Source organism: Callithrix jacchus, chromosome 8 (genome assembly GCF_049354715.1).
Source record: "Callithrix jacchus isolate 240 chromosome 8, calJac240_pri, whole genome shotgun sequence".
NCBI lineage: Eukaryota > Metazoa > Chordata > Mammalia > Primates > Cebidae > Callithrix > Callithrix jacchus.
Window position 1 is genome coordinate 128,548,098 of NC_133509.1, and position 23,730 is coordinate 128,571,827.

At 53.2% G+C, this 23,730-nt stretch overlaps 1 protein-coding gene across 5 annotated transcripts in view; it reads right to left on the reverse strand.

Moving 5' to 3' along the window:
* Positions 1-544: 544 nt before the first annotated feature.
* The window catches only part of PRIMA1 (proline rich membrane anchor 1), a 64,814-nt gene continuing 41,628 nt past the window's right edge, over positions 545-23,730 (reverse strand). For 4 of the 5 annotated variants that reach the window (XM_035261357.3, XM_017977312.4, XM_035261356.3 and 1 more), the window contains 2 exons: positions 16,176-16,305; positions 545-3,721 (listed from right to left, as the gene is read on the reverse strand). In XM_035261357.3, coding sequence (XP_035117248.2) covers positions 3,619-3,721; positions 16,176-16,305 — 233 coding nt within the window. In that variant the 3' untranslated portion in view covers positions 545-3,618. Of the gene's footprint in view, positions 3,722-7,601; positions 7,771-16,175; positions 16,306-23,730 lie in introns of all 5 variants that reach the window. The other variant, XR_004730090.3, reaches the window with a different exon arrangement.

Genomic DNA, 23,730 nt, shown 5'->3' on the forward strand with positions numbered 1-23,730 from the left:
GTCCCTGTGCCTTTTGGGCCCCTCTGCGTGGGGTGCAGGGAGGGCCTCCATTCTCCGTGCACCTGGCCAGGTAAGGGGGCTCTGCAGAGCAGCGCATGGGTGCTGAGGTCTTCACATGGGGTGGACATACAGGAGGCTGAACCTGGCAACCGTCACCCTGCTGGTGTGGCCCACTGATTCCTGCTCCCTGTGAGCACTGTCCACTTAAGGTGATTGTCTTGTCCCATTTTCCCCAGATGTTCCCGGGTTTAGCCCTGAAAGTCCTGGGTTCAGGAAAATCTCTCAGTCCCAGGCACACTGGGAAAGTTGGTCTCTCTATTCTCAATTAGGTCAAGGGTCAAGGCGGTGGGTGGAAAGATGAGGGACCACTGGCCTTCGAAATTCCCATAAGTACCGACCTTGGGTCATTGGGATAACACATACAGAAACCCCCCATGCAAGGTCCCCAGCCGAGCCTTGGGGTATAGCAGGGCCCTCGTGAAGGATCCCCCCAACCCTCAGGCCCACCTTCTCCTTCCCCCAACCCCACAAACGACAACTGACAGACATCTCTATGTTTTATTGAAAATAAAAAAGTCATGGCGCTTTCTTCCTCATCAGTGGCATATGGACACCCCCCAGGGCTGCCAGTCTTGCTTCTGGTACAAAAGTCTCAGCAGGAAACCAACCTTAATGGCTCATTGGTGGATAAGATGGCATCACCTTGGACATCTGCCCCTTGAGAGAACTCCCAGGAGCAACAGCCCTCCCCTGTACACGCGGCCCGTTGCTAAGGCAGATTTCAGGATATTCACATTCATGCACTACGTATCTCACACTACCTGGGCACTTAACTCATACTTTGTACAGATGCAGAGTACAGGAGTTATATTTATATATATATGTAGAGATCTCTTTAAATATATAGAGCTATATATAATATGTTTATATTTCTACACCTATTAGTCTTTCTTCCAAAACTTCCTTGAGAAGCTGCTTAGGAACACCTGAAACCCCTGGCAGATCCTGTGATCTGAGTTCCGAAGTTGGGCTCAACTGCGAGACGGCTGGGAAAGATCTGCTTGAGAAAATGAGAAGGGAGGGGCATCTCGCTCTTGACCTCAGCGCTGGGACTAGCCTGAGAATCGGTATGTGTCTAGAAACTGCAGACTCATTTTAAATACAAGTTCTAAGCTCAAATACTAGGCTGGCATGGTTTTAAGGATGCTTAAGTCTCATAAGCTCAAAATCTATTGGGTCTCCCTTGCTGTGCCATGAGACTTGTTTTGAATGGCCGGTCTTGGGCTTGGTAGGGGGGCAGGGGTGGGTATCAAGTGAATCTTTTCAAAAAAACTAGGCTCTTCCCTTGGTGTTTCTTAACTGGGGTGAGAAGGGATTTTACAAGCTCAACTGAGAGGGAATTTATGGGCAAACCAGAGCCCTGGGTGCATCCGTGGCTCAGGGAAGAGGATATAGGCGCCAAAGCGTGTCATGGCTCAGCTGATTCCTCACCAGGGAGCCTCGCCAGGGGCTGGAAGATTAGGCTAACTGCAAAATCCAGGCCTCCGAGGTTTAAGCCAAGGTTGGGGATGGTGGGACCAGGCGAGTGTGTGCAGAACTGGGCTGTGCCCAGCCCCTGCAGGCTGCCCAGCACTTCATGATCCCTTAGCCAGGAACCTCCCCTCTGGCAGAAGGTGCCCTCTGATCACTCCTGAGCTTTCGAACACCCCAAGGCATGGGCACTTTCTCATGGGTGCAGCACAGGGTGGTGTGTGCTTAGGGCTAGGGTCCTGCCCAGGTGTCTGCTTAGGGCATAGCTTGGGGGGTTCGGCAGGCACCAGGAGGCTGCAGGCAGTCGGGGAGGATACCCTGGGTGGGGCCTGCCAAGTTGCCCCCTTTGACCTGCCACATCCTCTGGCCTGTTTGTCACCTGGCTCTGTACCCCAAGAGTACTGTGAAGTACTGGCCAGGTAGGGGGTAGGGGGTGGCACTATGCTGATGCCCAGGTGTCCAGGAACAGCAAAATGCAAATCCAAACCCAAAACAAGTCCTCAAATTCTTTATGTGAGGGTCTGCCCTGGGCCTGTCCTCAGCCTGCACCTGCTGACCCAGGCAGGACGATGACACACAGACAGCTCCATGGGCACTAGGACTCTGGGACAATGGACATTTTAAGGTTTGGCCCAATTGAGAGCCGGTTTTCACGTGTGTCTGTCTTCCCTGGACCTCAAAGTCTCATCTGTAGCTTAAACACCTACCAGAGGAGTACACTGGCAGTTCAGGATGCAGACCAAGTCCTACGGGGCTTCACAGTGGAACCATCCAATGCGTTGGGTTCCTTCTGAGCACATATGCAGGAGCGGTGGGGAGAACCGCTGGGCCAGGAGTGTCCCACTCATTTTCCAGAAGATGCAAAATCACCCTGTCTCCGTGGGCTTCCTGATGGGGCCCACAGGGAAGGCAGCCACTTGGGAGACGGGCCAACTGGGCAGGGGTTACCAGCCTTGAGGGTCCCTCACCTCCCGTCCTATTTCATCCCTGGGCGCTCCAGCCACGCCGGAGGGGTCAGCGCTCCTATAGCACTGGAAACAGACACTGACAGGAAGACATTGGAACAACACTTCCTTCTTGGTGACTGGGGCTGAGGGCAGGTAAAATGGGAAGAGGATGGAGGACTCTGGCAGAGAGCCTGAGTACAACAGTCAGGCCTCAGGGGACTGTGGGGACATCCAGCGCCTGGCCAGCGTCAGCCTGGCACAGCATGCCCACAGTGGATTTGGCACAAGTAGTGGCCTCTGCTGACTAAAGCAGGGCCTGGCTCACATCGATGCATGGGTTCCTATGGGATCAAGTGTGGGGATGAGTGTGAGGACAGGTGCAGTGGCCTCTGCCCTTGCCCAGTGGCCCTGGACCTAGGGTTCAGTAAGTTGTTTTGTTCCCAAAAGGCCAGACACTGCCCCCGAGTGTAAACGAGCTCCTCTGTCTGCTCAGGAGGGGATTTTGCAGGCTGGGCTCACAGCCCTCCATGGCAGGCAGTCAGGAGCTGAGGGTTTGGGGTGTCAGTGGGGACAGGAGGGAGAAGGAAGGCCCTGCAGATTGACAATTGCAGATGGGGCGATGAACAGATGTGTGGGAAGCACCTTTGAAAGGGGACGCCTGTCTCCTGGCTGTGCCGATGGCTTCTGTTGAGAATGTGGACAGAGGAGCAGGCAGGCTTCCTGGGAGGAGGAGAGGTTTCCGGCAGGGAGTGGGGCCCGGACCATCTTTCTTTTGGCTAAAGGGGGTTGCCTCCCTGCTGCAGCAGAAACACAGATCCCCAGGCTTCACCAGTGCACGTGCTGTAGACAGCAGCTGGGGACAGTCAACAGACCAGACACCAGACAGGGAGGAGGAGGTGGAGGGCCTGGGGTGGGGACACTGCTCAGGTGCTGCGTGCAGCGTGAGCCAGGCTCGGCCTGGTGTCCACAGGCTGACCGGTGGCAAGCCTGGGAAGAGAATGGTTTCTCCCTTGGGAGGCTCGGGGCCTGCGAGGCAATGAAGTCCTGGACAAGCTCAGGTTAGCTCATGTCCACCTGCTTTCCCATGTCCACTAGTGCCACCAAGGTGTCCCTCTGGCCAGCGGGTCCAGGACCTGCAGACTCACACCACTGCGTTGTTCACGTCCACTCCTTTGTTGCTCTGGGAAGAGCTCATGGGATACTCAGCAATGCTCGTGCCATTTTCGTCTTTTCTCAGTGGTTTCCTGGAAATTGGGGGCGGGGAGCAGGAAAGGCAAGGGAAGGGGAGGCAGGGACATCATTAGTTATCAGTGATGGTGGGGTATAACCTCCAGCTAGCGTCCCTCCTCCATGAGCATCAGAAGGAAGCCCACGACTCTGTTCTCAGTTAGCATCCTTGGGCTGCTATTCCTTGTGGGGTTAATCAGAAGCTGGACGTGGTCTTAACTCAGGTGTCATGAAAACCGGGGCACAGTGAGAGGGAAAGAGGGAAGCTGTTAACGAAGAAGCAGGGACAACAGGTATGAGTCTGGACAAACAAGAAGTACATTCGGTCTAGCACGGTCAGGCTTTGACTGACCTCTTTGATCTTGACCAGACAGAGACGAACATTCCAGGGTATTCTGTTCACAGAGAATGAACAGAAGAGCAGTGCTAGTGGTTGAGATTTGCAATCTTCCTCAGTGTGAGCAAAGGCAAATGCAAAATGTGACGAAGCAGATGGTGCTAGTGGTGATGCTGGTGGTAATGGTGCTGGTGACAGCGGTGATGACGCTGATAATGGTGGTGATGACAGTGATGAGGAGGGTAATGGTGGTGGTGACAGTGATACTGGTGACGGAGGCGATGATGGTGGTGAAGGTCGTAATGGTGGTGGAGACAGTGATCACGGTTATGATGGTGGTGAGGGGGTGTGGGTGGTGGGATATGGCGGTGGAGATGTCGGCGGTGGTGGAGATAGCAGTAATGATGGAGGTGGCAATGATAGTGATGGTTAGGGTAATGGTGGTGGTGATGCTTGGGTTGACAGTGGTGGTGATGATGGTAATGACGGTAGTGAAGGTCATTAGTGGAGGTGACAGTGGTTATGACAGTGAGGTGGTATTAGTGGTGGTGGTATTGGTGGTGGTAATGATGAAGGGGTGCAATGACAGTGACAGCAAGGGCAATGGTGGTAGTGATGATGGTGGTGAATGTCTACACTAAATCAAGAACCACCAGCGGTTCTTGAACACTTCAAGTTGAGCCATTTGAAGCTCATTCCAGAGGCCCCTTAACCCCAAAAGTTGGTTTCTCCTATGCATAAAAAGGATCAGGAAGGCTGGGAGAGAGGCTCTGAGAAGGCTCTTGCTCACCTGCCGGGGTTCTGAAATCACGGTGTACTTTTGGGGCTGGCTCAAGTCTCACTTCCTCCCTCCCTTGAGTTGTTCAGGAGGACGCTGGCCCCCAGCCTGAGTGTTTCCTCCTGGTCTAAGCCACATGCTCTCTGTAGCCCAATTCCATGCCACAATTCTGCTATCTCATTCCCATGGGGCTGTAGCCCAGCCTCCTCCAGGGTCTCCAGGGGTGCCAGGGCTGAGCCTGGACTGGCCCTTGCCGGGAGCTGTCTAGGCTAGAGATTTATGGTCATTGTCATAGGCCCAGGAGTTGATTGCTTCTGCCTTTTCAAATGTCCCCAGAGCCATGGTCAAGAGGGCTGGTGCCTGGTGACCAGGTCAATGTCTCCAGGATAAAGCCCTGACTGAGTTAGTTCAGGGGAGGCAAGGTCTGTGAGGGGATCATTAGCAGTTCATGGGAAGAATGATCAGGCCCACTCAGAGACCACACGCCGAGCTCAGTCTGTGAATGAACTGTTCCCTTTTATCCTGCAGAAGTCACTCAACACACCTGTGAAGCAACACAAGCGCACTCACTCCAGGTGGTCAAGCCCGGCCTCTGTGGCATCTTCCAGGAATGCAAGAGGCAAACCCACGATTCCTCCCACAGTGCATCGTGCTTTGTGCAAAGCACTCTCAGTCACAGAGATTTCCCTGTCCCTTCTCTCAGTGGTCACCTGAAGAAGCTAGGCCTGGAGTAAGAGATTTATTTCATGGGGAAACTGAGGCTTAGGGAGGGCTTGATTTGCCCAAGGACGCTCATCTGGTTTGCGGCGGGGCCTGGACCACCCACTAACACAGACTTGGCCCCACATCTATCTTCCCATTATTATTACTATGATTACTTTGGAGATGGGGTCTTGCTCTGTTGCCCAGGCTGGAGTACAGTGGCGTCATCATAGCTCACTGCAACCTCGAACTCCTGAGCTCAAGCGATCCTCCAGCTAGCCTCCTGAGTAGCTGGGACTACAGGTGTGTGCCACCAAGCTTGGGTAACTTTTATATTTTTTGTAGAGACAGGGTCTCACTATGTTGCCCAGGCTGTTCTTGAACTCCTGGCCTCAAGTGATTCTCCCATCTTGACCTCTCAAAGTGCCAACATCTTCCCATTAAATCAGCATTCCCAGCAGGCATTACCCTATGAGCTCTGGGATCTCATCAACTCGGGAAAGCCTCCCTTCACACTCCTCTTAGAGATCCCCCAAGTTCTGCAGAGTCCTCCAAGAAGTCTGTCTCCTTTTGCCTTAACTCAGCATATCCCACATATGAATCTGAGAACCCCGTTTATGCAGACACTAATAGATACTCTCTGGAGCCTCTCTGTGCACAGGGCTCAGCTGTGCTGCCTTGCTTATGTCAGGGTCCGTGGGAAATGATGGACTCTGAAGCCACTTGCTGCCCCGGGCCTTTTGCTCCTCTGTCCCTTTCATCCCCCTTCCTGATCTACCACCCCTTTCCAGGGAGCCTTAAGCAGCTCTGATGTGACTTCGGACTCCATGGAATCCACATGGTCTGGACAGTTTGTGGGGGTGGCATTTTCTTCCAGTGAGATCCTGTGCTTCCCCAGTGAGGCCGCTGATGGATCAAGTGGGAAAAATATACCATGAATACAAGGGGAAGAAAGGTTATCAGCATCAGGATTTCAGAAAATATTAACAGGCAAGAAAGAGTCTGGACATAAGCCCACACTGCATTTCTCCTTCACACACATTAAATGTTAATCTTAGGGCTAAAACGAAAACAATTGTAACAGGTCCAGATCATGAGAGACATGACTTAAGGGCCTTCTAGGGCAGATAATGAAGACATGAAGAAGGTGGCGTGGAGCTCCCTTAGAAATCACTGAGCTAGAGGGCTCAATCTTTCTACCCTTTTTAGGGAAGAGGATGAGGTCAGCAGGATTTCTATGGGCAGGAGGCAAGGAGAGAGCTCTAAAGGCATCCTGTGAGACTCCTGTGAACTTGCAGGCCCTGGGGAAGTGGTGGCTCAGAAGAGCAGAGCAGGATGCAAGGCTGACAGGAGGACCGGGAAGGCAGGGCGAGGAGGGGGCCCAGGGCCTTCTCAGCTGCTCAGCCAGTTTCCCAGACAGGAAAGCAGGCAGGGGGCTAGGCAGGGGCTCTTCCTGGCAAAGAAGGCACTGTGACGGGGACGGCCCCCAGACAGGCGCATTCGGGAGCCTGTGCAAGGTGATGGGAGATGGTGGCAGCCAAGGTCTCTCCTGAGAACTGGACATGATCTGCTCCCCTCCTGCCACTGCAGCTGAGTGCCCAACCACTCTGCCCCCTGGACTGCTGCTTGCAAAGCCTTTCTGGGATTCACTGGAACCCCATGGAAGCTGGATGTTCCCTAAAGCAGAACACCCAGAACCTCTGTGCCCCCTAACTCCACCCTCCAACCAGGCAGGGCACTTCAGGGTGATGCTGCGGAAGTGCTAAGAGGCAGATGTCAAGGCTCGGTAACCCCCACTTTGCCACTTTCTGGCCATATGACCTTAGGCAAGCTACATAACCTCTCTATGCCTCAGTTTCTCGTCTATGAAATGAGCACAGTCGTGGTGTCCATTTCATAGGCTTTTTGGGAGGATTAAATGCATTAGTCCATGTCAAACGCTCAGACCAGCGACTGGCATACTGTTAAGTGCTCCATAAATGTTTGTTAGCTCTCAGTACTGCCGGGAAAAAGGTGTCAGCAGGGAGCTGCCCCACTGGCTGGAGTAGCCAAGGTTCTCCAGTCTGCACAGACTTCCTACCTAACGTGTGCCCTGTGGGGCTCCGGAAATGCTAGAGAGCTGCTAGGACCCAGCCTGGCTCTGCACCTCTGTGAGTCAGCTGAGGCTGGTCTCGCTAAGCCAAGAAGAGGCATTTTCACCCTGGTCCAGGCAGAGATGGCCACAGAGGGCTCCCTAAATGGCATGGTTCCTAGAAACCAAGAGAGAGGTTAGTGAGACTTTCCTTGGTGGCACCCAGGATTCCTGCCTGTAGAAGGGTAGGCTCTGCCACCCTCAGACTTCTTGTCCCCCGCCCTGGGCTTAAAAGGTGGCAGGCCCCCCCCATTCCCTGCTCAGAGTGCTGTTCGGACAGCTTCACCCACACAGGCTGGCAGCCACGAGGGGCCCTGCAGAAACCTGCCTCCACCAGCATTTCTGGCCTGGGCAAGGAGGCCCAGGACCCAGGTACCCCTCTTGGGCCCTGCTGACCATGATGTGACAGCCTCCCCCTCAGCCTGCTGCTCTGTGGGGATAGAGAAGAGGGAGGCAAAGAACAGCTCTGGGGGCCTGAGAAGGGAAGCTTTCTTCCTGTCTTATGCACCCACCCCTGGGAGAAGCGAAAGTTAAAGGTCCTGGACTTACCTCTTAGGAACGCATTCATTCCCCCGAGCGCCCACCCCTGACACCCCAACACACACCCATACACATGAACCTGCGCAACATACACAGGCACATGCTCACATACACGTACACAGGCACAAATCCACAAACACATATACAACACACACACACCTAAACACACACACACCTAAACACACACACGCAACACACACACACAATGCACACACATGCAATACACACACACCTAAACACACACACATGCAACACATACACACACATACAATACACACACCTAAACACACACACATGCAATACACACACAAACAATACACACACACATATAATACACACCTACACACACACATACAATATACACACACCTACACACACATGCAATACACAAACCTAAACACACATATACACACACAGCTAAACACATACACATACAATATGCACACACACCTGTACACACACAATACACACACAATATACACACACATAATACACACCTAAACACACACACACGCAATATACACACATACCTAAACACATACCTAAACACACACATACACACATACAATATACACACATACCTGAACACATATGATATACACCCACACCCCTAAACACACACACACATACAATATACACATACACACATACATACGCACACACATGCATGTGCATACACTCATACATATGAATACACATACCTATATACATACATCCCCTCACTCATATACACACACACTCAGAGTTCCATGATGAGACTCCTCTATAGACCTCGGACTTCCCCAAACCTGGGTCAAGAAGCTGAAAAAATGCCTTTCTGAGCCTCGAGGGTGTCACCATGAGAAGCAGCAGCCCCATGTCCAGCCTCCATCGCCCAGGCAGTGGGAGACAGGCCTGCAGCTGACAAGCATCCTCATAGCCAGCAGGACCCACTGCCCACACCATCCCCCCCGGATCACCTGGTAGTCGCCTCTGCTGAGCTGCGGCACTGGCACCTGTGCGTTTCTCATGCTTACACCCTCCCGTGGGAGCCAGAGACCAAGGGGAGCAGAGAGGGCTTGGCCAAGGGAGGGCCTTCTCAGAGGTGTGACTTTCTCCCCTTGAGCACTGCTCTGGGATTTGTTCTAGGGCAGAGCCCTTCCCAGCCTGGATGCTGAAGAAAGGACTGCAGGGTCACACAGAGAGCCCTGGACTGGGCGCCTCCAAGATGCCAGGATGGTGCCGGGGGTGAGATTCCTGTTGGGGATTCAGTGGGCAGAAGTGGCCCAGACGGCGTTCGTCTCACTGGGGGTCTGGGCACCCGCCTCCCTGAAATTCCAGGACGATGCCTCCCTGCCACCCACCTCTAGACTGGGTAGAGGGGCCTTCAGCTGAGGTCTGGTGGGGGTCCTCTACAGAACAGGTGGGCACAGGTAGACACGACATGTGGTCATGCCCTTGGACACCAGCCCCAGGTCATGAAACCTCCCTTGGCCTTGTCTTGCTGTCACAAAAGGCCTTCATTGGTAACAGGAATACGCAGAGCCGTCTGTTCTTCCTAGAGGCCGGGTTTCCAGGACACACTTGCCCTGAGCTCCTGCGCAGCCATTCTCCACCAGGACTCCCCTGCAACCTACGCTGCTCTGCTGTCCTGAGCCAGCCCAGCCCAGCCTGGTCACCGTGGGCACCATAGGGATGCCCGGCACTGCTTCAGGGGCTCCTGAAGCAAATAAGGAGGCTGAGGGGGTATCTGTCCCCAAGAAGCAGCCCATCCCCACCCTCAGGCTCCCCAACCTCAGGCACAGGGCACCTCTCTTCTCAGGCAGGATTTGTCCACAGGCGGCTCCACCTCCAGGATCCTGTGGGTTCAGTACATTTGAGTGCACAAAACGGACTCTATGGCCCCAGGACGCTGGCCTCAACCTGGCGCCAGGTTGGGAGTCATCTGACCAGCAGTACACAAATGAACAGATTGCAGCAAATTAGGAGAGGAACTAAGATGGCAAAGAACTAGGTGTTGAGGGAGAGAAGAGTGGGAGGCCTGCTAGGCTGACGGGTCAGCAAGGTCCAGGGGGTGAGAAGGGCCCAGCAGGAGCGGTGGGGCGGGAGCCAGTCCCTGCAGGGTGCAGCTGGCCGGGGCAAGGTGTCTGGGTTTTATCCTGACTGCAGTGGGTGTCACCTGAGAACTTCTTAAATGGGATACCCGTCCACCCTCACCCTGCCCGATGACCTTGACCCAGCGTGCCTGGAGAGATGGGTCCAGAGAGGTATGAATTTTTTGGTGACAAAAGAAAAAGACCCCAAGAAGCAGGGATCTGTCTGGGTCTCCCGTCAGCTGGCCCTGGGCACACCCTCAATCTGTGGAGCCTTCTGTCCATGACTGTCCACAGTGTATGCAGACGTGGGCTCCGTGCCCCCCATACCAAGGATGCCGGCAGATGAAGCAGGCTCATCCCTGCCGCCTGCCTCACATGGCAGGATGGGATTTTATCACCCATCGTGGAAGATCAGTCTCTATGGGGGGACAAATAAGCCCAAAGAAGCATCTCAGCCCAGGGCAGGTCAGGACACCTCATGCCCTGCCCCTTGCAGGCCTGACCTCTTCCTGGTTGGCGGATGTGGGTGTGTTGGTGAGGCTACTGCAGCTTCTGAGACTCCAAAGGAACCTGTATGTTGATCAGGGAAGGAGCCAAGCCCAGACAGCCTGGAAGGCGGCAGTGAGTCCCAGGGGAAGGCACACTGGCCAAGGAGTCAGAAGATGGAGTCTTGGTTCTGGACAAAGCGCAGGAGCCAGCTCCTTGAATCCAGCCGGGTTCCAAAGGATGTAGGGTGGTCTCTGAGCAGCCAAGGACACGCATCAACGCTCAGCACTTGCCCTAAAGAGGCCCTTCCTTGGAGTACAATAACTTTGACCTGACTCACAGCACAACCAGGTGTGGTGATTCTGGGTTGGGTTGGGGACAGTGGAGAGGAGGGAGTGTTGCTACAGGTACATATATGAACAGCAGGGAGAGGTGACAGATGGGAACTGCACTGAGACCCTACCTGGCCAAGAGGCTTTGGCCCATGAGATAACCCTGTCTCAAGGCACCCAGAATGCACCAAGATGCATTCAAGGTGCATTTCTTGTTCCTGGAAGTTTGTGGTGAGACGAGGGTGGATAAAGCGGTTCCACTCTTGTCCTGATGCCAAGTCCTCACTGCTGGCCTCTGGGCTTGGCCTACCTTTTCTTCCCCACGCCCCTCCTTTGGCCCTGACTCTGCAGATGAGCTGAAGACCAGAGCAGGTGACGAGGGAGAGAGGGCTGGGCTGGCCCCTGGCACAGTAGGTGTATCCTACAGGGAAGAGGAGGGGAGGTAGACGGCGGAGCTGCTCCACTGTGTTTGCAGCCTGGGAGTTAAACGGCAGTATACACATCACTTAGCATATGGACAGAAATACTGGAGTGTGTCATGCACAGGTGGGAGGGAAGCTGGCTGTGCCACTCCAAAACTTGGAGGGGGCTGCTGACTCAGGGTACTGGCACTTGAGCGAGCGTACGGAGAAGGGAGAGAATGGCAGGAGGCCTACTAAAGAAACGAGGCTGGGAGGGGGTGGAGCAGGAATGGCAGGGGCTAGGAAAACTGAAACTGGTGAAGGGGTGAGGCCCAACACTTAAAACTGGGTGCATGTTATTTACACCAAAAGCAGACTCTATTTCACTCACCCAGACAGAGAAAAAAAATGAATTTACTGCAATTCTAAATGTAGTGTGTCCATTTGAAAGGGGGACTCTGGCAAGTCTGTTGGAACAAGCCTCCATTCACACCACAGAAACCACCATTGAACAGTTACTGCATGCCAGGCATCATGCCAGGCACTGTCAGGAGAGAGATGAGTAAGACGAGATGACCAATCCCCATCTACCATGTGTGCATCCGACACCCCCAGGTGCCAAGATATCTCCAGTCACCTCCTCTCTGATCTACCCAATTCTAGAAACATCCTCCCAGCAATCCCGCTCTGAAAGGCTGTGTTAGGGCCATTTACAAAATCTCGTGGAAATCCCTAGGACTTGAGGCCATGAGAGTTTTTTTTTTTTTAAAGAGTAGGGTTTATCACTAAATTTTCCTTTAATGGTTTTGCAGCGACATGACACGCTTTTGTTTCCAGAGAGAAAAGGCATGTTTCAGATTAATTATTGACCAAAAGCAATCCGCCGTGAGCAAGAAATCCTCCATTGCGCTGGAGAGAAACATGGACAGGCAGCTGGCGTGTGTGAGGGTGCTATCTCTTACAGCCCCAGCTGAGGTCAGCGGCGGGGGGCAGTGGGCGCACGTTGCTCTGTAGGTGGGGTTGCAGCTTCTGCTGCCTCCTTCTCTCTCCATCAAGGGGTCAGGCCTCCCTCCCCAGCCTTCTTCTAGGTGAGTTCTGGCAGCATTGGGCTCTATTTCTTCCTTCACCTGCAGTGAGCACAGTCCCCCTCTTGTCACTGAATATGTCTGCTGCACCAGGGATGCTCTCTCTGGATCACGAAGACTTCGAGGTCAAAGGGCGGGGTCCTATTCCTGGGCGTCCCCAGGACTTGGTCCGGAGAAGGATGCAGAGCCTGGCGCGGCGTAGCAAAAGGGCTGCGCAGCAGAGGGTCCGCCTACGCTAACCGTGTGCCTGCTCCACTGGCTTCCTGCAGGGAGGCCGACCTTGCTGACTGTGTGTCCTGATTCCCCTGCTTCTTGGGTTTGGCCAGTGGGAGGCACGCACGGGAAACCTAAGTGTGGAGAGCAGCTGGGAGCATTTCTTACCTTTCCTCCCTGTTTTGGGACTGCTTCTGACAGTTCCAACCGCAGCTCCTGCCAAGCTGCCTTCCAAGTGCGAGTCTCTCGCGAGGTTCCCATGGCACTAGTTCCCCACTTGCTTGTCTTCCTGGAGGTGCTAACCGTTCCTACTCTGCAAGTCCCTGAGTGCCTCACCTGCCCCATTTACTCTCTGGGCCTGCCCAAAACACCAGAATAATCCTGGCCTGGCCCCTGGAAGAAGTCCCGCTCATGCCCTGAAGGAGTCCCGCTTATGCCCCGCCAACCCAGAAGAAGCCCCGCCCACACCCCAGAGGAGCCCCGCCCATGTCCCTGGAAGAAGCCCACTCTCTCAAGTCTGGTCCGCTGAGCCATCTGGGATGAATTCTGTTTTTTCCCAGGGTGCTGACAGACCCAGGGCTCAAGAGCTCAGAGAGAGTGGAAGAGGGCAGACAAGAAGCCCCTCTAACTGCTCTGACAGGAGGTCAGGATGACACCCCTCACATCCTTCCTGGGAGGCCCCCAGCCCAGCTGGAACAAAGCTCAGAAGGCTACCGCCAGGCAACACTGCCATAGTGAGCTATTATGTGAGTTTGTTCTCTTTTCCCTTCTCTGATAGAACCAGGTAGCACATTTCTTCAGGGACGGTTTGGGGCAGGGAGGGGGGGGGGCAGAAGTGGCTGAAGTGTCTTTTGTAAGAACATGAGTTTATATTAAACAGATTGTTCATGTTGAGTCTCTCCCAGGGTAAGCGGGGCATGTCTGCAAGGAGACTGATAGCCATGGCCTGGTGGTGCACTCGTTCCCCAAAAAGTAGCTACCAAAGCTACTCTTCAGTAGTTCCTAGTGTCTACAGCCACAGGCAAAGTCACTGCTCAGCCTGGTGATGAGCCTCCCCAGTCAGACTCACAGCTTCCTCCAGGGTCATCTCCCGCATCACAGGGGCTTGGACCCAGCTGCTTCCTTTCACAGGTGTCTTTGCCTAGAACGCCTCTTCTGCTTCGCTACTTAAAACCCTTCTCCCATTCCAGCAGGCCCTCTGCTCAAATGCTTTATGGTCCAGATCAGAATGCACCATGACTCCTCTGGGCAGCCACAGTGCACTGCCAGCAAACCTCCCACAGCCTTATCAAGTGACCTCTGGGGGTAGCCTGGGTCTTACCTGTTTGCATGCCCAGCAAGCCTGGCACACAGGAGGCACCAACAAAACACCTGGGAATTGGACTAGCCATGTCCCCTGGGAGACTCCAGTCATCCAACCATCTACTCATTCAACATCCACCCATCCACCCATCCACCCATTCACCTATTCAACCATTCAGCCATTCACCCACCCACCTGTCCATCTAACCACCCACCCACCCATCCACCCGTCCAACCATTTAACCATCCAACCATTCAACCATCCACTCATCCAACCATCTACCTACCCACCCATCCAACCATCCACCCATCCACTCATCCAACTATCCACCCACCCACCATCCATCCATCCAACCATCCATCCACTCATCCACCCATCCAACCATCCAACTATCCACCCATCAACCATCCACCCATCCAACCGTCCAACTGTCCACCCATCAACCATCCACCCATCTAACCATCCAATCATCCACCCATCCAATCATCCAACCATCTACCATCTACCCATCCAACCATCCACATTGGTTTTCTTTTTCTTTTCTTTTTTTTTTTTTTTTTTTTTTGAGATAGAGTCTCAATCTTTCACTCCAGTCTGGAGTGCAGTGGTGTGATCTTGGTTCACTGCAACCTCTGCCTCCTAGGTTCAAGTGATTCTCCTGCCACAGCCTCCTGAGTAGCCGGGATTATAGGAGTGAGCCACCATGCCCTGCTAATTTTTGTATTTTTAGTAGAGATGGGGTTTCCCCATGTTGGCCACGCTGGTCTCAAACTCCTGACCTCAGATGATCCACCCCCCTTGACCTCCCAAAGTGCTGAAATTATAGGAGTGAGTCACTGTGCCTGGCCCCACCTTGGTTTTCAAGGCTAGGGACCCTACCCAGAGTTACAGGGTTTTGGAGACTTGGGCCTTCTGCCCTCAGAGAGGCACAGACAGACCTCACCAAACCCTGAGTGTCCCCTCTCCCGCATCTCTGAGGAAGGGCAGGCAGGAATACCGGGGTCTGTGCTTAGCCCAACACTGGAGTCAGACTCATCAATAACCCTGACACATGGTGCTGCAGTCAGGGCTGGGCTTCGGAGTCTCTGTTGTGGGTTCCATTTCCACTGCTTGTGTATTGTGCCATCCTGGGAAGCTCTCTAACTCCTTGGAACCTCAGCCTCCTCCGCAAAATGGAGCTGACTGGGAAAATGTAGGTGGAGATGAACTAAGAGAACGTTGGTGAGGAGAGGAGCCCAGTGCCTGGCTGAGGTATTGCTGACTACGGTTATGCCTGTGTTATTTGTCTGTGTGTTTGGAGATCGCCCCGCAGCATGCGCATTTTTGGCAGAGAGGGCTCTGAGCTTGAGTCCTCAGCTGGGTGGCAGATGCCTGGGGCATGTCCTGTCTTGCGTGAAGTCACCGTGCCCGGGCTCTGCCCCCAACTGTCCTCCCTCCTGTGCCCCATTGCCAGGATTCCCCTCGGCTATTGGCTTTCCATGTCCCCCATCCTGTGTGCTTGGCTGTGCACTTCTTTTAAGACTTTTACCTTGATGGTTTAGTCTTCCTGCTTTTGAATTACTAAAGTGAAATCACAGAGAACCAACCAGCTTACAGATTAAACTTAAATATTTTAGGTGTTAGGAATGGTCTTAATGTGGACCCTCTAATTTTGGGAGTCAGGAACTGTTTATAAAACTTTCTTAGAGATATTATATTGTTAACAACTCCCATTACTTTTTGGTGTTTTGCAATATTTTTGTATTTTTTACGTGGCACTAGGCCCGACATATAATTAGTACTAATCAAATGCTTGTGGAATCAAACTCCCTAAAGTGACAGAGACATTATTTCTGAGATCAACTTTAAAATATTTTGGCAATGAAAAAGAGCAAAGGAAAAAGAAAACAGATATAGCAAATATCACAAAATCTTGATTAACTGTTGAATTGGGGTAAGGGTAGGTGGAAGGTCACTGTGTTCTTTCTGCTTCCTGTATGCTTAACAACTTTTATAATTTAAAATCATGATACGGGATGTGTGTAGCAGCCCCAAGCCCAGCTGGGGTTCCCTTTGGCTTGGAGCTGGGTGCAGTGGGTAAGCACTCACCTTTTTATGGCTTTGTAGCAAATGATGACAAGCACAGTCAGAAACACCAGGGAGGCACAGCATATGGCAATGATGACCACCAGCCCTGACCACCAGCTTTCCTCAGTGGGGCAAGAGGTAGAGTTGGGAGCTGAAAGAGACAGGAGAAGCCTGAGTGTCCCCTGGATGAGCTGGTCGTGGCCAGTGACCGAGGAGGGACCATCACGGGTGACACTATCAGAAGTGCGGGGAGGTCACTGGTATCCATCACCTGGATGAAGGCTCCCTGATCTTTCCTGCCATCCCTGTCCCACCCTACAGTAGGTGACATCATGGCTGGCCCCCAGCCAGGCTGGCCTCTGAGTGCCTCCATCCCTGCCCTGGAGGGCTCAGAGCAGGGGCTAAGTAAGGGCCACGCCCCAGGCCATCCATCCTCCCTCAGCATGAGCTAACTGACAGCAGGGTCAGGTCTAATTTCCCATGAAAAATAACAGAGCATCTCATTCTCTCAGCTGAGGCACTAAATCTGGTTCCTCTGCAGGTGGGGGTGGGGAGCAGGGCTCACAGGGGATGCTGAGGAAGGAAGGAAAGAAAGGGAGGACTGCCATGTCCATTTCTTAAGCTAATTTCTCGCAAGAGGCACACTTTCTCCCTTCTTGGATTCAGCCCATGGGGTGGATATTTGCAGCTGTCTCAGTTTGTACAGGGGTGGCCAAAATTTGGAGAAGTGTCATTGACAAGGCACTGGACACTGGTGCTACAGGGCCCTCTCTTACTCAATCCTTGGGGGTAAACCTGTCCTCCCTCCCTTGGCACAGGCTGTGCTGGGGTAGACTTGAAGGACTTGTGTCAATGAGGCAGGTTCACTTTCCTCTGAGAAAGGCAAAGACATCACCAGCCTCATCCTAGGGCTTCTGGGGAGACTCAGACACAACTGGAAAGGCATGTCCAGAATTGCAAGATGAATTGAAGAAAGAAAGGAAGGAAGGGAGAGGGAAAAGAGAAAAAAAGAGAAAGGGGGATGATGAAGGAGGAAGGAAGGGATGGATGGATGGACAGACAGAGAGACAGTATTAACTTTGGACAGGTCTCTGAGATGTGAATATATGCAAAAGATTTGGAAATACACCTAGACTTGGTGTCCACTCTACAATAGACACCTTGAGGGGTGCAATGGTAGGTGGGGAACCAGGGGATGACTTCCCAAAAGGTAATGTGGTTGGCTTCATTATTATGATTCTTATTAGAGTGTAATCTACATCTAATGAAATACACCCCCCATCTTAAAAGTGCCATCCTCTGAGCTTTGACAAATGCATGCACCAGTGAAAGCCGCACCTCCAGCATGACACAGAATATTTCCATCAGCCCAGAATGTGTCCCTGTGCCTCTTCTGAATCAATCCCACCCTGGGGGCAACCACTATTCTGATTTCTAAAATCATTGATTAAATTTGTTCGTTTTTGACATTCACATACATGGAATCCTGCAGTATGTATTCTTCCTTTGGTTCCTTTATTTAGGATAGTGTTTTTGAGATTCACTCGTGTTACTGCATATTTCAGCAGTCCCTTCTTTATTGCTGAACAGCATTTCTTTATATGAATTGGTTTATCCACTCACCTGATGACCAACGCCTAGGTTGGTTCCAGTTTTGACTATAGTGAATAGAACTGCTATAAACATTTGTGTACATCTTTGGTTGTCACAATGTGTGATCCCAGCAGCTATGGATGTTAATGACAATGAACTGGATATTCCCACACAAGGTAGAACTGTCCCGTGAAAAAGCCAACAGGGCCTCTGTTGAGAAATTCCATCAACTTGACTGACTGTAGGGCTCACGTGGAATTTGGCACTAAACGTCACAGTGCCTCTCTTCTTTACATGCTGTTAGTTAGGAGGGAATTTTCTTTTGCCATTCCTTTTCAAATGTAATTGATACTGAAAGCAGAGAGCCAGTGGCTCTCAGCATCGTGCACAGGGCCCCCTCTGATAGTCTGTAGCGCACTTATCACTGCACATGTATCAGAAAACTAGTGAAGGCAAAAATGCTAACACCTCTGAAATGAGGGAGGCATTTTGTGAAACCTAGTCATGACATACTCTTGGATTTTGCTCAGAAAACCAGCTGTTGTGTTCAAAGAATGCATCCTTATTTATCCCTGCTTGAGTCCATTAAAGAATGTAGCTGGAGGAAGCCTAGGAGGTGTTACTTCAGAAAGGAATATGGAGGTTCGGGATCAAGAAGCAACCTTCCCAGGGGCCAGGGCTGGGACCCTGTTCTGTGGGCTACAGGCTAGGTCTATCCCTGCCAGAACTTCCCTCCCATGGGGTGTGGCCAGCACCTCTTTCTGGACGTGCTAAGACAGCTTACATGTGCATAGATTGATGGTTCATATTCGAGAAGATAGCATAATGAAGGTGTTCATTCAGTTATTTGTTCATCCACCAAACTGAGCACCCTTGGTGCCTGGCACTGTGCTAGGAGCTGGGAGTACAAAGATAAATCAGATGTAATCTGTGTCCTTAACAGGGCTGGCACCAGCTGCCCCGTAGATCATTAATTACAAAGCTAAGACCTGATCATTTTACTCAGGAGTCTCCAGGAGAAGAGACACGTGTGAACTGCTAATACACAAGGTGAAGGTCATTTCAGGCACCAGGGTGACGCCCTGTGAGAGACAGGTGGTCAGACAGGGAGGCTGAGACAATCAGAGAGTGCCAAGTTCCAGGACGGAGGCTGTCTGACCTCTCTGCCTCCTCTGTCACCCCTCCTACCCTCTAGCTAAGATTCTGTAACAACAGAAAGGCAGGAGCGCTCCTGACATCTCAAGGGTTGCAACATCCTCTCTTCCCCGAGACTCAGTGAGGCTTTGTCTGCTGTATTCATTAAACACTCCCGATGCCTGTAAAGATGATGAAGCTGGCAACCAGAGAGAGCCTGAGAGCTGCCCAAGCTGCATTTTGCTTCATCAGAGGAGCAGCTGTCTTTTCGTTATGAGATGCATTGTTAAAAGCTTCGGACGTCTGCTTCTAGCCAAGATGGAGTAACGGGGGCCAGATCTGCCCTCCTGTCTGAAATACTGAAAACCACACAAAAGATTCAAAACAGAGGTTTTAAAAACAGGCAACTAAAGACAGTGATTCCCAAGGGATGATGAAACAAATGAGGTGAGTCCTACCACAGGCCCAGCTCACTGCCTTGAGAGAGTTTCCAAAAGAGTGGTGCAGGAAGGAAGAAGCCAGCCAGGGCCTGGCCAGCTCCATAAATTGGAAAGATGGAGCTGAGAGTCGAGAGTAAACAAGACAGTGAGGTCTCTCCCCAAGGGACCTTAGAGTAGAAGAAGGCAATGGTAAACAAATACACCAATAAATATATAATGACACATCGTGGCAAGTGCTGTGAAATAAATAGAAAAGAGAACCCCCATAGGTGTTTGCAGAAGAAGCAGGTGGGGTGGGCAGCTTTGGATGTGCCCACCTGTATGGGGTCCAGAAGACCAAGGAGATCAGAGAATTCCCTTGGGGTGGCGGGTGCTTGTGGACCCCCCCCAAGGTCCAATGCACGAATGAAGTGTGTGAGGTCAGACAAGCCCTCCAGGCACTCTTGGTGGCAAATGCCTTCCCTATGTCCTCACAGGGCTTTAGTGAGGATCCAAGGAGATGATGGAGGCATTTTTGTGGGTACCAGGAGTAGCAAAGACTTCAAGGCACTACTAGGCACAATGGCACATAGCTCAGTTATATTCTTCTTTCAGAATTCGGGAAACTGAGGCCTCAGCCAGGAGCCTTGCGACAGTACTCACGGCTAACTCAACACATACTAACGTCTGACCTGGGCAAACAGCTATCCCCATCAGAGCCAGTTGTTGGAGAAGCTGCGCACAGGAGGTGCTGGACTGACAGGCGAGAACAGAGCCAGTGATGAATGAATCAAACAGACAGTAAGTAGGTTGGAAACAATCTCAGTTTTGCAAGATATCTTTAAATAGGAATGCAGTTGGGTCTAGAAGAGGGGAGTGAGAGCCATGTTCTTGGTTTTAAAATTGCTTCTCCATTGTGAGATGGAGGCTTTATCCACGGCGGGGCCTCTTGACCCTATGAGTGGCAGCCCGCTTGCTCACATGGCTCCCTGGTTCTGGAGCACAGCCTGAGTGCCAGGTACTGCTGGTGACACCGTGGGCATGCTCGGGGCCTCTGGGCCTCAGAGGCATTGTTAGATGGCTTTTCTAACTTTCCAAGTCTTTGGGGACTCAAGCTCCGGGCTGCCTGAGCAGCTTCCTGACTGTTCCCTAGGAGTGGAAAGGGCCTGGCGCTTAAGTGGCCTTGACTGCAGTCAGGTGGGAGCGGTGGCTGCACTTGCTCTCTCTGCTGCTGGCTTCCAGCTCCAGGCCAGTCAGGCAGGTCACAACTGCTGTCAATGCAGTCTAGTGCCACTTGTCTAGGGCCCTCTGCGCCACAGAGCTCAGCCTCCGTCTCCTTCAAGGTGCCAATGTCAGTGAATGTGCTTCCCAAGCCTCTGGGGCAAGTTCAGCCTTTGCTATGGGAAACGAAGGCAGAAGCGCCTGGGCTGGGAGTTGTTTCTCTGGCCTGGTGACACGGCCATGGGGAACAGAGGTGAAAGGAGTCATAGCCCTGCTTCAGGGACAGTCTTCTGGCACCGCTGGTCCTCAGTGTGTGCTGGGGTCCCCTTCCACACCATTCTCTCCCGCCCACCACAGTGTCTTGAGGAAGCCATCCAGCATGTCAGGGAAAAGTGCAAATGCACAGGACTCTCTCGGCACGTGCTGAAAGGGCTGGGATACTGGAAAGCACTCAGAGCACGCGTCCTCTCCGGCCCTGCCTCGCCCAGCTTGCTGAAGCCCCTGCTGGTTTTGTCTGGCTCACAAGGACAGTGTGGGGCCAGAGCTTTGCTCAAGATGTGTGTGATGCAGAATCTGCATTGTAGTCCCTTTGGACAGAGAGGGAAACTGAGGCTCAGAAAAGGGGAGGAGCCTGTCTGAGGCCGCCCAGGGACCAGACCCATTTCCTCCTGTCTCTCAGCCTCACTTTATGAGCTGCCCACAAAGCATCACAAAGGATGTGGTTTCTCAGCAGTCCCTTTTGGGCTGACGACCCTATCCCTGCCCACTGAAGAAGGAGTGGTGTGGGGGTGGGGCCGGCCACCCTCCTGTGGCGCCTGCCCCCACACAGGGTCCCATTGTCTCAGGCTGCTGCTCTCCATTCCTGGGCACAGGGTGCCCTTGGGGAGGCCTGTGCCAGGGTGTCCACCTCCTGTGGCAGCTGGGGGAGGTCTGGAGAGCTAGCCTGGCTGTGTGGCTGCTCACTCGCTCCTCACCCTGAAGGCACCAGAGCACGTGAGCTGCACTTGAAAACCACGAATACAAAATCAGACCTCGGTGCCTTGGCCAACCTCGGCCATAAGCCCCTATTTCTACAGAGAAATGAGGAATCTCCGCTGGGGTGTGCCTGGATGAGCACAGCACCCCTGTGCACCTATAATTCAGGGCCCCCCATCCCCTTCTCTGCCAGTGGGAATTTGGCTCAGGCTTCTGGGTTTAGCATGGAGACCCCCTGTTTCATAAGTCTCCCCAATTCCTCCCTCAAATCAAGGGTTCCTACAGCAGGAAGCTCCTGGCTGCCCACAGGTGAGAGGCACCTGTACCTGGCCCATGCTTAACAGAAAACCTCCCTGGAGCACAGAGCTCCTGGGGGTGCCTCAGTGGCCTGCCTTTCCAAAAACAAGGGGCACACACTTCTCTGCTGTGCAGGAGGGAAGTGGATTGTGGGCACTGTGGTCTAAATGAGGGATCCTGCCCTGCAGCCTGTAGCCCGGGGCAGGGCTGGGAGGGGAGTGTCCCAGGGGAGTGATGCTGGCCTGGCCTGTTTTGAGGCAGTCTGTCTCTTGTCCATCTCTCCCATGCTGCCTCCCGCATGCCAACTATGCCCCTTCCCGCCCCAAGAAGCTGGGCTCCGGTGGCCAGCAGCACTGAGCACATGCCCCTCTCACCGACCGCAGATGGGAACGGTGGGCCTGTGGATATGCATACCACCTGGTCAGCTGCTGGTGGGGGGTGTGGCAGCAAGTCAGACCTCAGTGTGCCACCAGGATGGTCTCAAGGCTCCAGAGAAGCCCAAGCCGCAAGGGGTGGGCCAGGCAGGACTCTTCGCTGAGCTTCATAGGGAGAGTTGTGAGAGTCCTGGGTGCTGTCCTCACTGCTGTACGAGTGGCCCAGAAAATATCCTCTCTGCCCTCAGCCTCTTCTCAGCAACTGCTTTGTGTGTGCGGAGCCTTTCAGGGCCTAAGCCCCAGCCTGATGGGCCCCCTGTGCTGGAAGCATCTGACAGGGGGCCTCCTTGCTCGGAGCGCCTCAATACCACCGGGGCAATGCCTTCCTCCTGGCTCAGGCCCCCACCTGGGCATTCCCTATGCCCACTAAGTGGCCTCATCTTGTTACTGCTCCCTGCAACCCCCTCTCAACCTTCTCCCTGACTCCAGGCCTGTGCTGGGTCTTGCTGGGTTATCACAGCTGTGCCATCACCCTGCCAGCCCCTCCTTCCTGGGGTATCATATCAGTTGCCCAGCTCAGCACAGAGGTTATCAACACTGGCTTTGAATCAGAAGGACCAGGAGTTAAAATCCAGATCCTGACTTTGAGTGTCATTGACTCTGTTAGATTTAATCTCACTTTCTTCCACTGAAATTGGGGGAGGCAGCAGAACCACCTCCACAGGGCTGGTGCAAAGATTACATGAGAGACGCGATCAGAGCCAGCGTAGACACCCCTCAGCTGCCTGCCCACATCCTTTTCCTTCTCCTTGCAGAACCCGATTCCCCTCCTGTACCCCCCTGCACTCCAGAGGACCTAGGCTTTGGGGGAGGTGGGCCCAGCCTAGGAGGTGGGTTTTCAGTGGTTGCAGCCAGGCCTGGTTGTTCTGGTACTTACGCCCCTAATTGGTTTAGGGGGTCACAGAATTCCAGCAAGGACAGGAAAAGTCTGCTGGGGGCTCCTGGTGGTTTCCCTGGTCTTCAGAGAGATACAAAGGAGGCAGCTTCTCCTCCTGTACACTGCTGCGTCTTTTATGTCAAAGCTGAGCAGCTTATATGAGGTGGGTGGGTCTCAGTGTGATGCAGGGTGGTCAGGGTCAGTCTCCAGAGGTGACACTGGAGCAAAGACTGGACCTGGGCAGGGCGCTCATCATGCAGGTATCTGGGGAAGGAATGGCCGAGTGCAGGCCCCGAGGTGAGTGCAGGAGTGCTGGGGAGCAGGAAGGAGGTCATTGTGGCCGAGAGGGAGTGGTGAGGGGAGACTAGAAGGAGATGGGACCACATAGGGCCATGGGGATGCTATGAGGAGGCCACCAGGAGGACCAAGAAAGGTGGCGGCAGTGGGGGGACTTGCGAGAGGGTGGTGAGATCTGACCTACAGGTCTGCACAGTCCCACTGTGTTGAGAGTAGACTGGGGGGGTGGTGTGGGGAAGGGTGGGGGGCTGTGAGGATACTGCTGATAACCCAGCAGGGAGACGGTGGGGCTTAGACTCAGGGGTTATCAGCAGAGGTGGTGAGAAAAG